This window comes from Podarcis filfolensis, assembly GCF_964270895.1.
Source record: "Podarcis filfolensis genome assembly, chromosome: 1".
Lineage (NCBI taxonomy): Eukaryota > Metazoa > Chordata > Lepidosauria > Squamata > Lacertidae > Podarcis > Podarcis filfolensis.
The window spans coordinates 10,873,701-10,889,378 of record NC_139604.1 but is presented as its reverse complement, the minus strand read 5'-3'; the positions used below and the strand labels follow the sequence as shown (position 1 = coordinate 10,889,378).

Sequence of the window (15,678 nt, the reverse complement as noted above, 5' to 3'; positions counted from 1 at the left end):
TTCAATCAAATGGGTGGTAGACCACATAAGCGGTGGTATGCCCCTTCTGCCAATCTTAGCACCCAAGAGGGCGTGCAGGGAAGGAGGTGGAAATTTAGGGTTTGGGGGCCTGAGTCGTTTAGGTCTTGAAACGCTAACATGATCACCTTGAGTTACTTGATTTACGAGTAATGCCCCATTTCTCTTTTCCAAGGCCACTTAGAAGTTCTTGCATTGCTGATCAGTCACGGTGCGGAGGTGACATGTAAAGATAAGAAGGGTTACACTCCGCTTCATGCTGCTGCGTCGAATGGGCAGATCAGTGTGGTGAAACACTTTCTCAATCTTGGTGTGGAGGTAAGATGCAATTAATAATATTTTTTTAACAGGCTAGTGAACACAGGGCACACTGTGATTTTAATCGGTATAATTCCTTCCTGCTGGAATTTTCATCCTGCTATGAAATTAGATTCTCGCTGCCTTTCTAAAATTTATTCTCTCATTGGTAAGGTTCACGGAGGAACCCATTTTGTCACCTGGGTTATTGGTTTTCTCATATTTCTTGCCCATGATGCTAATATACCATAGCAGTTGAGAGTGACATGTTTAGGTGCCTTCCGTTCTCCACCAGGCTTGAAATAAAAATAGGAATTCAGAGTGTGGGTGGATACATAGGGGGAGGTACCTCTGAAACCTATTATATATACCAGTTGTACTTCTGGAAATTGAGGATAATAACTTCCATGTTGATGGGCAGACTTTTTCCATATTTTGCAGTGTCATTCCCTCATCTGACAAAGTAGATCTATTCAGCAATGAGTTAGAGTTCTTTAACCTAGATGAAGTGTGAGGACAGGGAAACCTATTTTTTTCTAATTATTTTTCTTCGAAATTTATATTGAATGCCAGAAAAGATCAGGCAGTCTAAAGATTCTCCTTGATGATTTCCATCAAAACACTGAAGACACACGTTCCATCAAAAAAGATAAGCAACACAATGGATTTTGTTTAAAAAGTTGCATCATGAAATAAAAGGTTCGAATAAAAAGAGAGAGAGAGGTTTCAGAACAGATATTTCCTTGTTAGGGGCATTAAAGTTTAATTGTCTCACTTGGAAATAAACTAGAACAATGGGACTTGACACCCCTAGCAAAGTAAGTTCTTTACAATTATCACATTTATTTCGTAGTGTGATTTTCCTATTTCCTAGTGTTGGTTTCCTATTTTCTTGAAATAATGCTTTCTTCCACTTAGAAAATTTTCAAGACTTAAGGGTTGTTATTCTTCACTGTCATTTCACATAAATTTTGAAGGAAAAAAAAACCTCCTCCCCCACCCCCTATTTATGGGTCTAGTTAAAAGCTTTCTAGTTCATAGCTACATTGATTTATTTATTATTTTCCACGGGGAACTCTCTCTCTCTTTCTCTTGTCTAAAGGGAGCTACATACCTAATTAATTGCTATTTACTGGAGTATTTTTGTCAATGAAATCTCTCACATACAGTAAAAAATCATGTCCTGGAACTCTCCTGCTATGTCAAGATGCAGTCAGCGGTGGGTTAGGCAAGGCCAGGGAGCTGATGTCTGTCATTTAATTAAATTGGCCTTGTTTTGTTGCAGATTGATGAAATGAACGTCTACGGAAATACTGCACTTCATGTTGCTTGTTATAACGGGCAGGATTCTGTGGCTAACGAGCTGATTGACTATGGAGCTAATGTCAACCAACCTAATAACAGTGGATTCACTCCCCTGCATTTTGCTGCTGCTTCTACACATGGAGCTCTTTGTCTGGAATTGTTAGTGAATAATGGAGCAGATGTTAACATTCAGGTAAAACAATAGATTTCACACCTTTAGCTTTAATTGCCTGAATTTGATCTCTGCAAACTAGGTGAAAATACACCAAAACCAGCACTTTGTGCTTAGCCCGGTAGTTCATTAGCAGCCCATGCGATTCTTTCAACAGTGGGGTGACATGTTGGCAATATTCTGCTCCAGTGAGCAGTTGAGCCACTACATTTTGTACCAGCTGCAGCTTATGGACTAACCTCAAGGGCAACCCCAGTTAGATCACATTGCAGTAATCTGGCCTGAAGGTTGCCACTGCGTGGATGACTGTGGTGAGGTCATCCCGGTCCAGAAACAGCCGTAGTTTTCTTTCTGGCCAAAGCTGGGGAAAGGCACTCCTAGCTACTGAGGTCACAGGGGTTTGTAGTGAAAGAGAGGAGATTAGGAACCTCCTCCTTCAAGGAGAATATGACCTTAACTAAAGTAGGGAATTGACCAATTATCTGGACTTGAGAACCACCCACCCACAGCCCCTCTGTCTTTCCAGGATTCAGTCAGTTGTAGCTGATAGATTCACATAGTTTGCCCAGCTTGTGATTCTTTTTTATCCCTTTTGGGTAGAAGTGAGAGCTGCCTGTAGAAAACAATGGAGAAATCCAGGATTTTATCGTAGCTGCGGTATTCTCCCTCACAGCAAAGGTGAGGGCACTTTCCAGGAAATATCTCTGCGCCCTCAACGTTTTGTAGGTCCTGGAAGCACACAATACTATTTGAGTGGTGCCTTTAATTTAAAAATAAAATAAAACACAAACTTACGTGTTTCTGCACACCTAGGAAGACCTCTGAATGAAACCACTATCTTACTTTCACTTCCAAACTTATAGTAAGTATAGGACAGGCTTCCTCAAACTCGGCCCTCCAGATGTTTTTGGCCTACAACTCCCATGATCCCTAGCTAGCAGGACCAGTGGTCAGGGATGATGGGAATTGTAGTCTCAAAACATCTGGAGGGCCAAGGTTGAGGGAGCCTGGTTTAGGTGGTCAAAGATGAATGGCTGGATTTACGAACAACTCGTAACATTTCAGGATACCTTGCAACCCCGTGCTTATGATTAAACTGAATTGTGGTCAAATGGCAGTGGTCAGTTTGGGGCATTTTGTTTTGTTTTTGACAGAGTAAAGATGGGAAGAGTCCGTTGCACATGACAGCCGTGCATGGGAGGTTTACGCGGTCTCAAACTCTCATTCAGAATGGTAAGAAAGTTCTTCCTGTTTTCTATAATAATTTTTATTAACAGGCCAATCAAGTCACATTATTTTCAAATCACATTAGTTCCAAATTATACAGCCAAATTTTTAAATTTTGTTGGGGGTACAGCGGGTGGCGCTGTGGGTAAAACCTCAGCGCCTAGGACTTGCCGATCGCATGGTCGGCAGTTCGAATCCCCGCGGCGGGGTGAGCTCCCGTCGTTCGGTCCTAGCTCCTGCCCACCTAGCAGTTCGAAAGCACCCTTAAGTGCAAGTAGATAAATAGGTACCGCTTTATAGCGGGAAGGTAAATGACGTTTCCGTGTGCTGCTCTGGTGCCGGTTCGTCAGAGCAGCTTCGTCACGCTGGCCACGTGACCCGGAAGTGTCTGCGGACAGCGCTGGCTCCCGGCCTCTAGAGTGAGATGAGTACACAACCCTAGAGTCTGTCAAGACTGGCCCGTACGGGCAGGGGTACCTTTACCTTTTACCCATACTTCAAGCTCCAAACGGGAATCCAAGCATCACTTATGTTGCTGCTTTAATTAAACAGTTCTATCCAGTTCTGTCCAGATAGTCTCTTTATTACTTTCTTCATCTTCTTGTTATCATATAATCCTTTCTTTGCGATCTCTGATAATCTTCACAAGCAGGTTGGAAACAAACATCTTCTGCGTGGGTTTTACACTCTCCAAGACTCATATCACTTAGGAACAGACGCCAGTCCACACTTCCATAAAAAATTTATCCTCGGTCTGTCCTTTAGTTCTCCAGGCTTGCCAAGTATATCAGAATATCAGGAGGGCTCTGCCAGGTTTAGATCGCATTCCAGTCATGATTCACATTTCAATGATCCTGGTCCTCCCCCCCCCCCATCTTTCTTAGGCAAGCCTGTCTTAGCGAGACGCCATTTAAAACTGCATCATAAAACTTTCCTCCGTTCTCCTTTGTTTACCAATTATCTCTTTGATCTATAATTCACTCCACACAGCTCTTGAATTCCTGCTTGTGCTTAATAAGATGCCACGAACTTCTTTCTGGGGTGGAGGGTTATTAATACTCACATAAGGCAAAGAAAAGAAAAGGTTTTTCCTCCACCCCCCTTCCGTTTCACTCCAAACGTACCAGTCTCTTGATGGTGGTTCATCACTTGATTTATTTGTCCCATCTGTCGCTCCGGTCACAGAGATCCATTAATCAGCAGTCTTATCTCCCGAATTTTGCCTGATGTATGTGCTTTAGCTTCTTTCCAATTATATGTTTCCAATTATATATCCGAGCTAAAGCGAACCCGGGCGCTGATTGGAGACGGCATCAGGAAGAGCCGACTTCACCGAGGGCTCGTGCCAAGTGACCGGCACTCCCTTCTTTCGAATCCGGGGGTGCATTGTGGCCACCACTGGCAAGGCAGTCCCCCCGCCATCTCCTTGGGGGTGGGTGGGAAGGCTGCATACTTCCTATAGCAGTCTCTTAATTACCTCGTGTGGGTCAGCAGCAGACTGTGGAGTGCTTTCCATTCGTAGGCGATGACATGCAGTCTTATTTTCTAATACAGAGCATAAGCCCTTCCCAGTTGAGTAATTCTAGCAATCTTCTACCTGCTGCTTTGCTTTATCTTGCCACTTCCTCTTAACAGTTGTGAATCAATACAGTCAGTACAGGCCAATCAGAGTCAGTTTAATAAGGTAGTACACCCAGGTATGGAACCGTTATTGCCTGATAGTTTAGTTTTATGCAGGCTTGGCCATAGACAAACCAGCTGATGGAAGTGGTTCTTTCTAATTTTGTCAGTTCGTCATCTGACAAAGCTGCCGAGAGGCATGATAAAGAAAGAGTTTTATGATATATATGGACAATGTAGGTCAGTGTCTCCAGACTTGGTGCCCTCCATGGTAGATTGGGGGTTTAGATTAAAGCCATCATATCTAGTTCCTCAAAAAATATTTTCTGCCAAAGAAAATTTAAGACAAAAAACCTAGATATTCATTTTGCCTAAATCTGAAAAAGAAATTTTATAGCATCCTTTACTGGTGAGTAGAACGCTGTTGTTGTTGTATTATAATGTAGCATAAGATGTGCTACCAATGTATTGGAGAAGCAACGTGAATAAAATATTTCAGCCTATTTGGTAGAGATGTGATCACACACACACACACACACTGAGCTAAATAACTTCCACAAAAGAAGAAATCTTACCTAGAAAGTTTCAAGACAGAGCTAAACTTGCTAACTGTATTCAAAACTTAGCATATATCATTAAAAGTATGTTAGCTTTCTATTGAAAGAGATTATTAAATGCTCTGAAGTTGAACAGATATATTTGCCCTATTTATATGAGCGAGAGGGGAATTATTAAGTAAACTTTCACAATTGCATGGCAATAATTTTCTGGTGTGTCTGTATAATATAACATCGCACACTCAGTCATTATTTCTGCTGTAGGAACACAGTGAGTGTGTGGCTAATGCCTAGCTTATACATTCATAACCTGCCCCTGAAATAGTTTATATTGTGACTAGTGAGAAGACTTAAAATAACTTGCATCATCTCTTCAGGCTGGTGTTGATGAGTGACCTATATTCCTAGTGAGTAATGTGAAATCTTTGGTAGCTGAATTGCACTTGATCCTTATTTCTGCGTTAAAAATGTCATTTCCAGGAGGTGAAATTGACTGTGTTGATAAAGATGGCAACACCCCGCTCCACGTGGCTGCAAGATATGGACATGAGCTTTTGATTAACACCCTAATAACCAGTGGAGCTGATGCTGCCAGGTAAGTTGCTGAAGAAATAGATTTTTTGGATGGCTTAGCAATGACTGACTGTATAAGGTTTGTTGTGAATATGCTAGCACAGGGGTAGGCAACCTAAGGCCCGGGGGCCGGATGCGGCCCAATCACCATCTCAATCCGGCCTGTGGATGGTGCGGGAGTCAGCGTGTTTTTATATGAGTAGAATGTGTGCTTTTATTTAAAATGCATCTGTGGGTTATTTGTGGGGCATAGGAATTCATTCCCCCCCCCCCAATATAGTCCGCCCCCCCCCGCATGGTCTGAGGGACAGTGGACCGGCCCCCTGCTGAAAAAGTTTGCTGACCCCTGCCCTAGAATATAGGATGTATGTTTACCAATAAATCATTGGAAAATTACTTCCTAGATTTTTGGTTTTATTAATCTCTCTAGAGCATGGGTAGGCAACCTGTGGATGGTCCGGGAATCAGTGTGTTTTTATATGAGTAGAAAGTGTCCTTTTATTTAAAATGCATCTCTAGGTTATTTGTGGGGCCTGCCTGGTGTTTTGACACAAGTAGAATGTGTGCTTTTATTTAAAATGCATCTCTGGGTTATTTGTGAGGCATAGGAATTCGCTCATTCCCCCCCCCCCCAAAATATATATAGTCCGGCCCCCCACATGGTCTGAAGGACAGTGGACCAGCCCACGGCTGAAAAAGGTTGCTGACCCCTGTGCTAGCACATAAGTGCTCATTCAACATGTAACCATATGGATTCTGCGGTTGCAAATTCTTGTTTTTTAAGATACCTAATTCATGGCTGATACCAAATACCGTATTTTTCGCTCCATAAGACGCACCAGACCACAAGACGCTCCTAGCTTTTGGAGGAGGAAAACAAGAAAAAAAATATTCTGAATCTCAGAAGCCAGAACAGCAAGAGGGATCGCTGTGCAGTGAAAGCAGCAATCCCTCTTGCTGTTCTGGCTTCTGGGATAGCTGCGCAGCCTGCATTCGCTCCATAAGACGCACACACATTTCCCCTTACTTTTTAGGAGGGAAAAAGTGAGTCTTATAGAGCAAAAAATACGGTAAATGTTGTTAAAACCACAGAAGGGACGGAACAGCATATGCTTAACTATCTTTACCGAAACCACTGTGAATTAAAAAGGGTATTTAACTTTGGTTGGATTATATCAGGGGTCAGCAAACTTTTTCAGCAGGGAGACGGTCCACTGTAACCTCAGACCTTGTGGGGGGCCATATTTATTTTAGAAAAATAAATAAAAAATAACAAATTCCTAGGCCCCACAAATAACTCAGAGATGCATTTTAAATAAAAGGACACATTCTACTCATGTAAAAACATGCTGATTCCCGGACTGTCCACAGGCCGGATTTAGAAGGCGATTGGGCCGGATCCGGCCCCTGGGCCTTAGTTTGCCTACCCATGGATTATACTGTATATAACATTTGCAAAGCTAATTTAGTTATGTCACTGTCTTTGGGATCGCACAGTTTAAGAACTTTTTATGCTTCTATTTGCAGTGGAAAACGGAAAATTATATAGTGTTTAGATTGTTGCTCTATATAGATTTAGAGGCGAGGTGAGTCGGGAGATGACCATTTTGAGAACTGCAACCTTTTTGGCTTCTTCCTTTATAAATTTCAATCTACTCCTTTTCTAAGTGTTTAAGGTAAAAAAAAAAAAAAGGAGAGAAGAACGCCAGCATGAAAACTAGGTTGAGCAATCTGGGTTATCTGCTCAAAATTTCTATTACACGCTTCAGTGACCTGTAGGTTGATCAAATAAAACACCTCTGTCAGTGGCTGAAATGCCCAGTGAAGTGAAAAGCCGGCTTGGAAGTGTTGTGAAGACAACCATTATAGAAGGAAATTAGTTGCCAGGGATCTAGAATGAAATTCTGAGACACCCATTTGTCAAGATCCTATTGTGATCTTCTAAGTAGATGTCGAGCAGTAGGGATTTTGCTGTGGAATGAACAGAAAACAAAGCAGAAGGTCATTAATTAAGATAGTTCTGTGTTTTAAAGGGATATAAGATCAAGATGCGGACAGCTGGGTCATCAGCTTATCCTTGGTGTAGCAGAGGGAGCGCATTGCAGGAGAAAGACCGGTTTATATTCAGATGGGAATATTTTTAGGCTGTAGACAGAAATTATGCAATAGCTGGTCTATCAGAAGACAGAAGCTGCGTTGGACCATTTATTTATTTTTTGCAACATATGGAAGAGCTCTGCAGATTAATGCAATGGTTTTGCCAGCCTGTCTGGCCTCATATTTGTGTGTCACAGAGATTTCGAAGTGTTTGATATGGCAAGCTTCTTGCTAGGAGTTGTGTTAGCATGAAAGTGGTCTATTAAACTCAGAGCCTAATAAGGCACCATTAGGAAACTCATGGTGCTTGTTTGCTGCATTCAACCTAGCATTAAGCAGATCATTCTGTCCAGGCAAGGATTCCAGATTGTATATTAGAATAATCTCCCCCCTCTCCTCCTCCAGTGCACCCCCTAAATCGCTTCTGGGGATTCCCCTGACCCTCCAGAGCAGATTCGAGGACAGTAGGGGGGCATGTCTGGGGAGAAGAGAGGGACAAATTCCAGTTGTTTTAGTTCTGACACAACTATTTACCGTATTTTTTGCTCTATAAGACTCACTTTTTCCCTCCTAAAAAGTAAGGGGAAATGTGTGTGCGTTCTATGGAGCGAATGCAGGCTGCGCAGCTATCCCAGAAGCCAGAACAGCAAGAGGGATTGCTGCTTTCACTGCGCAGCGATCCCTCTTGCTATTCTGGCTTCTGGGATTCAGAATATTTTTCTTGTTTTTTTCCTCCAAAAACTAGGTGCGTCTTGTGGTCTGGTGCGTCTTATAGAGCGAAAAATACGGGTAGTTGAATACTACTCCCTGACTGTTGAATTTGCCTAGGTTTCCCTGAGATGACAGCCAACACTTAAATAACTTCCCTCTTGAGTAGATTAAAAAAACAACAACTTTTGAGATGGCTCCACCTGATTTCTTTCTGAAAGGGTTTGCACAGAGGTTCCTTTGTGTTTTTCAGATGCGGCGTCCACAGAATGTTCCCCTTACACTTGGCAGCGCTAAATGCCCATGCCGACTGCTGTAGGAAGTTGCTGTCATCAGGTAAGCAAATGAGGAAGAAAATGCAAAGCTCAGTTAATGTTGCAAGTGAGCTGCTTGTGGGTCCTTCTTTTGGTTAGCGTTGTGGGCTCACGTTACTAAAATTTAAAGGCCTCATTTCCGGTTTCATGTTTGTGGCGCTAGCTGCATGTGCTTACTTGTGCAAACCCCTACCTATGTGCATGCGCATGAATTCCTATCATCTGTACTGCTTGTGTCTGAAGCACAATGTATGCTTTTTTCTTCCCTGATGGCCATAGGAAATTTGGAATTTTTGTCTATGGTATGTTCCTGGTGGTGGAAGTGGGGAGGGCGGGGGAAGCAATTTTCAAGACTTCACCCTGCAGTAGCCTGAAAATCTGCACCATACGGTTGGAAGACCCTGCTCCAAGAGTGTGGCGGCATGCTGCAAGGAGAAGGAGAAATTGGGAAAAAAATTGCTACCCCCCTCCTTCCCTGCCATTGGAAACCTCCAATGGAACAGCAACTTGGGATCCAAGGCTTAGATTTCAATTCTGCATCCACATAATCTGGAAGTAAATCTCACTGGATTTAGGCCCCACCTGCACTTCACATCTAAAGCAGTATCATACCACTTGAAACAGTCATGGCTTCCACCCCCCAAAGAATTCTGGGCATTGTAGTTTGTTCAGGGTGCTGTTAGGAGACCCCTGTAGTAGAGTGGCTTAATAATCAGTCCTTCTCCAAAGAGAACTCTGGGAATCACAGCTCAGTGAGGGGAGTTAGGGGTCTCCTAACAACTCTCAGCGGTTCGTGGGTGGCGCTGCGGGTAAAACCTCAGTGCCTAGGACTTGCCGATCGAAAGGTCGGCGGTTCGAATCCTCGCTGCGGGGTGCGCTCCCGCTGCTCGGTCCCAGCGCCTGCCATCCTAGCAGTTTGAAAGCACCCCCGGGTGCAAGTAGATAAATAGGGACCGCTTACTGGCGGGAAGGTAAACGGCGTTTCCGTGTGCTGCGCTGGCTCGCCAGATGCAGCTTTGTCACGCTGGCCATGTGACCCAGAAGTGTCTCCGGACAGTGCTGGCCCCCGGCCTCTTAAGTGAGATGGGCGCACAACCCTAGAGTCAGACACGACTGGCCCGTACGGGCAGGGGTACCTTTACCTTTAACAACTCTCGGCACCTTAGCAGACAAGTATAGGATCATGTTGCTCTTGTATTTTCAGAGTGAATGATAAAACTTCGGTGCATTGTAAGATTAGGAAATTGGTTTTCCCTTGCTGCCTTTTTTTTTTTTTAAGCGTTTTATCATATTTTAGATTCCTAATTTGGATGTAATACAGTTTTTATTATTATCTTCTGCATGTGTAAGAACTCAGAAATATTATAATCCATATTATTTATATAATATTAATATTATTTATAGATGAAGTTGGCTAAAAGGATATAGAAACCTTGTGTTGTACCAGTTTTAATGTCCCTGACTGCATAAATCAAGAGTCTTAAGCTCAAATGCATTGGGTGGGAACCAAATCCATCGCTGTCAGTTTTGATGTGTGAGTGGAGGCCAGTAATAGAAGCAGTGACTTGGTTAAATTTTATTAAAATTGCCCCAACTATCCCACTAAGCCAAAATTACCCCTAAGCCAATATCCCACCTTTCTACCACATCTAACAAAATTCCTTCATTAACATTAGCATTATTGGTGTCTTCATGTGTTGGCTCCCCACATCTCGGCCTGCAGCTTCAGATGCCCCACCATTTTCAGCCCCCCCCAATGTACTGCTCCTTCTCCTCAAAATTACTAAAACAACCGAACCCTTCTTGCCAATCTCAATAGTTCTTGAATCTTAGTTTTGTTTCCTGCTTTTTGCACTTGGCTGCAAAGGTTGGCAAGCAGCAAGACTACACGCTCCTTGATCATCATCCCTGCAAATTTAAATGGAATGGAGAAGAGAGCAATGCGCTCTACGTGGGGCTAACTTTGAAGGTGATCTGGAAACTGCAATTAATCCAGAATGCGGCAGCTAGACTGGTTACTGGGAGTGGCCGCCGGGACCACATAACACTGGTCCTGAGAGATCTACATTGGCTCCCAGTACGTTTCCGAGCACAATTCAAAGTGTTGGTGCTGACCTTGAAAGCTCTAAACGGCCTTGGTCCTGTATACCTGAAGGAGTATCTCCACCCCCATCGTTCAGCCCAGACACTGAGATCCAGCTCCAAGGGCCTTCTGGCAGTTTCCTCATTGCGAGAAGTGAGGTTACAGGGAACCAGACAGAGAGCCTTCTCGGTAGTGGCACCCTCCCTGTGGAATGGCCTCCCTTCAGATGTGAAGGAAATAAGCAGCTATCTTCCCTTTAAAAGACATGTGAAGGCAGCCCTGATTAGGGAAGTTTTTAATATTTAATGCTGTATTGTTTTAACACTTGATTGGGAGCCGCCCAGAGTGGCTGGGGAAACTCAGCCAGATTGGGTAGGGTATAAATAAATTATTATTATTATTATTATTATTATTATTATTATTATTATTATTATTTATTATGTGAGTCGAGGCAGGTTCAAATGCTGCTGTAGTACAGCCCCTGCTAAGGGCATTGCTTCTGAACGTAAAGGTTCAGTAACTGGTGTGGAAATGGCATCGTGAACTGCCATTCGGGCTTTTATTTTTGACAGCCCTTTCAAAAACCATAAGCCACGCTTACGAAGCCGCACAACTGGCTTCGCATACAGAAAGTTGGTGCCACGGAAATGTGATCAGACATAGTTTCGTCCAGCTCCACACCCGAAACGCTTGCACAGGCAGCGGCCTCTCCTTCCTTGTGACTAGGCCATGGGTGTTCTACATTTTCCGGTGTCGAAAATATTGGGGAAGTAGTCCATTTTGTAATGTGGGAACAACCCCTGCGTTACGAAAACGGAGCTTCCCTTCCCTCTGGGCGAAAAACGTGTCGTTTAAAATGCCCCACGTGTTGTTCAGTGTATGGTTAGAAACTTGTCAGCATTAATCATTTACGTCCCTGCTTCCTAATAATGGATAGAAGTGTTTTGTTTAATCTGAGGTACAGTGGCAGCTTGCCTTTCTCTGAAGAGGCCACCTCTATGACTTGACTGTTCCTTTTTAAAGCTGCTGTGCTGAGGGAGAATAAGCCACTCTCACTCCTTGTCCTTGCATTTTTAGCAGCCCAGCTGTCCGCTTAATTTTAAGACCACCAATACTAGAGCGAACCACACTGGGTAGTAACTGGGCAGCTGCACCTCCAAATTTAGGAGAGTAGTGCAAGAGTATTAGAAACATGGTTTAGGATTGCACCTCTCCATATCTCCATATAACACAAATAAAAAACACAAACAGAAAAGACAAAAGATACAAACAAATTCTTGTCATACCCTTATTTTTCTGAACAAAAAAAATTTTTTTTCTTCCAGTAGCACCTTAAAGACCAACTAAGTTAGTTCTTGGTATGAGCTTTCGTGTGCATGCACACTTCTTCAGATACACTGAAACAGAAGTTGCCAGATCCTTCTATATAGTGAGAAGGTGGGGAGGGGTATTACTTCTCTTTAGAAAGAGAAGCTGCTGAATTGCAACTCATTACCAAACTTAAAACCATGGAGAGACCTGGTCTGAACAAAGACATTGGATTCTTATCTCATTATACATGACAAAGCCATTTTTCACCTTCTCACCCCTTGCTTTTTCCTGTAAGACCTATTGCAGTCGTTAAGAGTTGTCAACAGGCTCATCGCAGCTATCTGCCAATCACCCATTCCCACCACCCTTCTGAGTAATACCCCTCCCCACCTTCTCACTATATAGAAGGATCTGGCAACTTCTGTTTCAGTGTATCTGAAGAAGTGTGCATGCACACGAAAGCTCACACCAAGAACTAACTTAGTTGGTCTTTAAGGTGCTACTGGAAGAAAAAAATTTTTTTTTGTTTTGACTATGGCAGACCAACACGGCTACCTATCTGTAACCTTATTTTTCTAAACATTGTTAAGTGGGCTTCCCCAAGTCCCACCTATCTGATTTTCATTTTACTTTAGCAGTTTACATATATCATCATTTCTAACCACCTTTTAGGTTTGTCATTGTTATTGTTATATTATGGATCTCAGGGCGCTTCACAGAATAAAATACAGGATAAAGACGAGTAAATAAGTAAAGCCAAGCAGCTAAACAATAACCTCACCCCGCCCTTCCTACAGAGCCATTTAAAAGGCTGTGGAATATTAATCTGCCAAAGGCCTAGTTGAAGAAGAATGCCTTCGCCTGGCGCCTAAAATATACATAATGAAGGTGCCATTCGAATCTCCCTGGGGGAGAGCATTCCGCAAACGGGGAGCCACCACAGAGAAGGTCATGTTGTCACCCGCTGGGCCACATGTGGACGAGGTGGCACACGAAGAAGGGCTTCAGATTAAGATGGTTTATATGAGGAGATGTGGTCCTTCAGGTATCCTGAGCTATTGAAGGCTTTTAAGCTGTTTAAGGTTTCCCTGTGGGAAAGTGGCCGGGCAAGCGAAAGTGTGGATGAGCTCATAGGTGACTCAGAAGCATAGAAGCTGCCCTATACTACTGACACAGGCTTTTGCGTCATGTAGCTTAATAGTTTCTACACTGATTGACAGTGGCTCTCCAGGATGTGTTTATTTATTTCATAAAATCTATACATCACTTGATTGTAAAAAACAAAACAAAACAAAAACCCTCAAAGCGGTTTACAAACAGGAGTCTTTTTTGGGATGCAAAACATATGTTGTACAACTGTACTACTGTATTCTTTATAGAGGTGGTAACAGTAGTATGATTATTATTGTGCGTGGGTGTAGCCTTTTACTGCCCTCCCCCCACCCTGATCACTGAGGAAACACTAGTCTTCTACTAAACTTAAAAAAATAAAATAAAAAATCAGTTTACAACTTTTCTAAAAATAGTTCCAAAACTGCTCAGGCATAAGAGGGAATTGTCCGCTCGCCCATCAGTTAATATGGTGTCACAGGCATATAAATATGACAAGGACAGTAACAGTAAAAACGTATCATCTTTTTTCCATAGTAGCACCAATTGAGCTGTGTTTGGGATTTTTATTAGGTACCTTCTCAAAAAACAAACAAACAAACAAACACCCTTTCCAAGGAGTAAAAAAGGACAAAAACCTTTCTCCCAGCAATAGGAAATAAATAAATAAACCCATGTGCATGATGCACAAAACAAAGCAGTCAGAAATATTTCCACATCTGTGAGAATGTATTGTCTGTAGGCACCCTTAGGGAAAAATAATCGCAATCCCTTTCTCCCTTTCCCAAAGAATATCCACCCACTCCACAACTTAACGGTGAATTTTTACCGTGCCCTTGCTTCGATAAACTTTTGCTGTTTTCCATATAAAGCGTTTGCATTTTCCTAGAAAGTCACCCTTTCTCTCCCCCCCCCCCGGCACAGAATCTGAAGCCATCAATAAATAAAAATCCTATTTGAGGCCTGCTGAGGCAATCTCTGTGACTCCCTTGTTTCCTTTGCAGAGCTTTCTGCCTTCGTGCCCTGCTGTCAGTTCTCTCGATAGCAATCTGCCTCATAAATGCCTGCTGCATGATTTAAATACTTATATAGCACAGGGCTGAATGTGAAAATAGATTCTTTCTGACTTTACGGTTCTTCTTTATGCAGCTGCCAAGCTTGAGCAGCCCCTGTCCGTTTCCATGACAACCTCTCGCTGACTACAGTTGTGTCTGCATTCTCTAATTTTTGTGTTGTTGGGGTTTTTTTCTGACTAACTGATTTTTCTGTCTCTGCAATGTTTCTTGCGGTTTAACTAGGACAAAAGTATAGCATAGTATCCATGTTTAGTAATGAGCACGTGCTGTCTGCAGGCTTTGAAATAGACACCCCAGATAAATTTGGAAGAACGTGCCTCCATGCCGCTGCTGCAGGAGGGTAAGTGGTTTTGAAATCGTAACTGCCAAGTTATATATAATTTCAGTTCTGTGGCCTCTCCGCAAAATAAATTGGTTCCAAATAAGGAATAGCAAAAGACTGCATAAAAACGTTGCTTCCGAGGATTGGCATTTTGTGTTTCACGCATGCAAACTCATACTTGAGGGAAAAATAAACTCTGTGCCTCTTTAAGCAAACACCACACTTCTCCTATCATAGATTGCTCAGCTCTCATTTGAGTCTTCCCTCCTCTTCTGAGTCATTGTATTCTCAAGCACTCATGTGATTGCTGTGGTTTATCATGTAGGAAATCACATCTGCAAAGCTTAATCTTGCAAATGAATCGTGTGGCCCTCACAATAAATTGGGTTTTGTGGGAGCAGCATTAAACTAAAAGATCCGAGGCCTACATGGAATTCCATCTTCTCCCTGTCCCATTTGTCCATACATGCCACTTGCAGAAAAGAGAGCACCATATCCTGTACAGTGGTACCTCGGGTTAAGTACTTAATTCATTCCGGAGGTCCATTCTTAACCTGAAACTGTTCTTAACCTGAAGCACCACTTTAGCTAATGGGGCCTCCCGCTGCCGCCGCGCTGACGGAGCACGATTTCTGTTCTCATCCTGAAGCAAAGTTCTTAACCTGAAGCACTATTTCTGGGTTAGCGGAGTCTGTAACCTGAAGCGTATGTAACCCGAGGTACCACTGTAATCCTAAACCACAGCATAGAATGCATCGCTTCTCAGCAGGCTGCTAATTTAATACATCGTTTTTCTCTCTCAGCGGGGAACAGTACAGTGGTACCTCGTCGAGCGTCCGGTATCCATTCTGGAGCCCCAGACGCTCGACAAAAGAGTCGCTAGACAGA

The 15,678-nt window shown here is 43.0% G+C and overlaps 1 protein-coding gene across 14 annotated transcripts in view; it reads left to right on the top strand.

Moving 5' to 3' along the window:
• ANKRD44 (ankyrin repeat domain 44) overlaps positions 1–15,678 on the top strand; it is a 161,608-nt gene that overhangs the window by 99,092 nt on the left and 46,838 nt on the right. For 7 of the 14 annotated variants that reach the window (XR_014551372.1, XM_083627462.1, XM_083627472.1 and 4 more), the window contains exons 7-12: positions 194–336; positions 1,601–1,813; positions 2,947–3,025; positions 5,677–5,791; positions 8,828–8,910; positions 14,745–14,808. Coding sequence is in view for 13 of the 14 variants with exons in the window: in XM_083627462.1 (XP_083483588.1) it covers positions 194–336; positions 1,601–1,813; positions 2,947–3,025; positions 5,677–5,791; positions 8,828–8,910; positions 14,745–14,808 (697 nt within the window). In the remaining variant the exon portion in view is untranslated. Of the gene's footprint in view, positions 1–193; positions 337–1,600; positions 1,814–2,946; positions 3,026–5,676; positions 5,792–8,827; positions 8,911–14,690; positions 14,809–15,678 lie in introns of all 14 variants that reach the window. The other 7 variants (XM_083627463.1, XM_083627461.1, XM_083627470.1 and 4 more) reach the window with 1 other exon arrangement.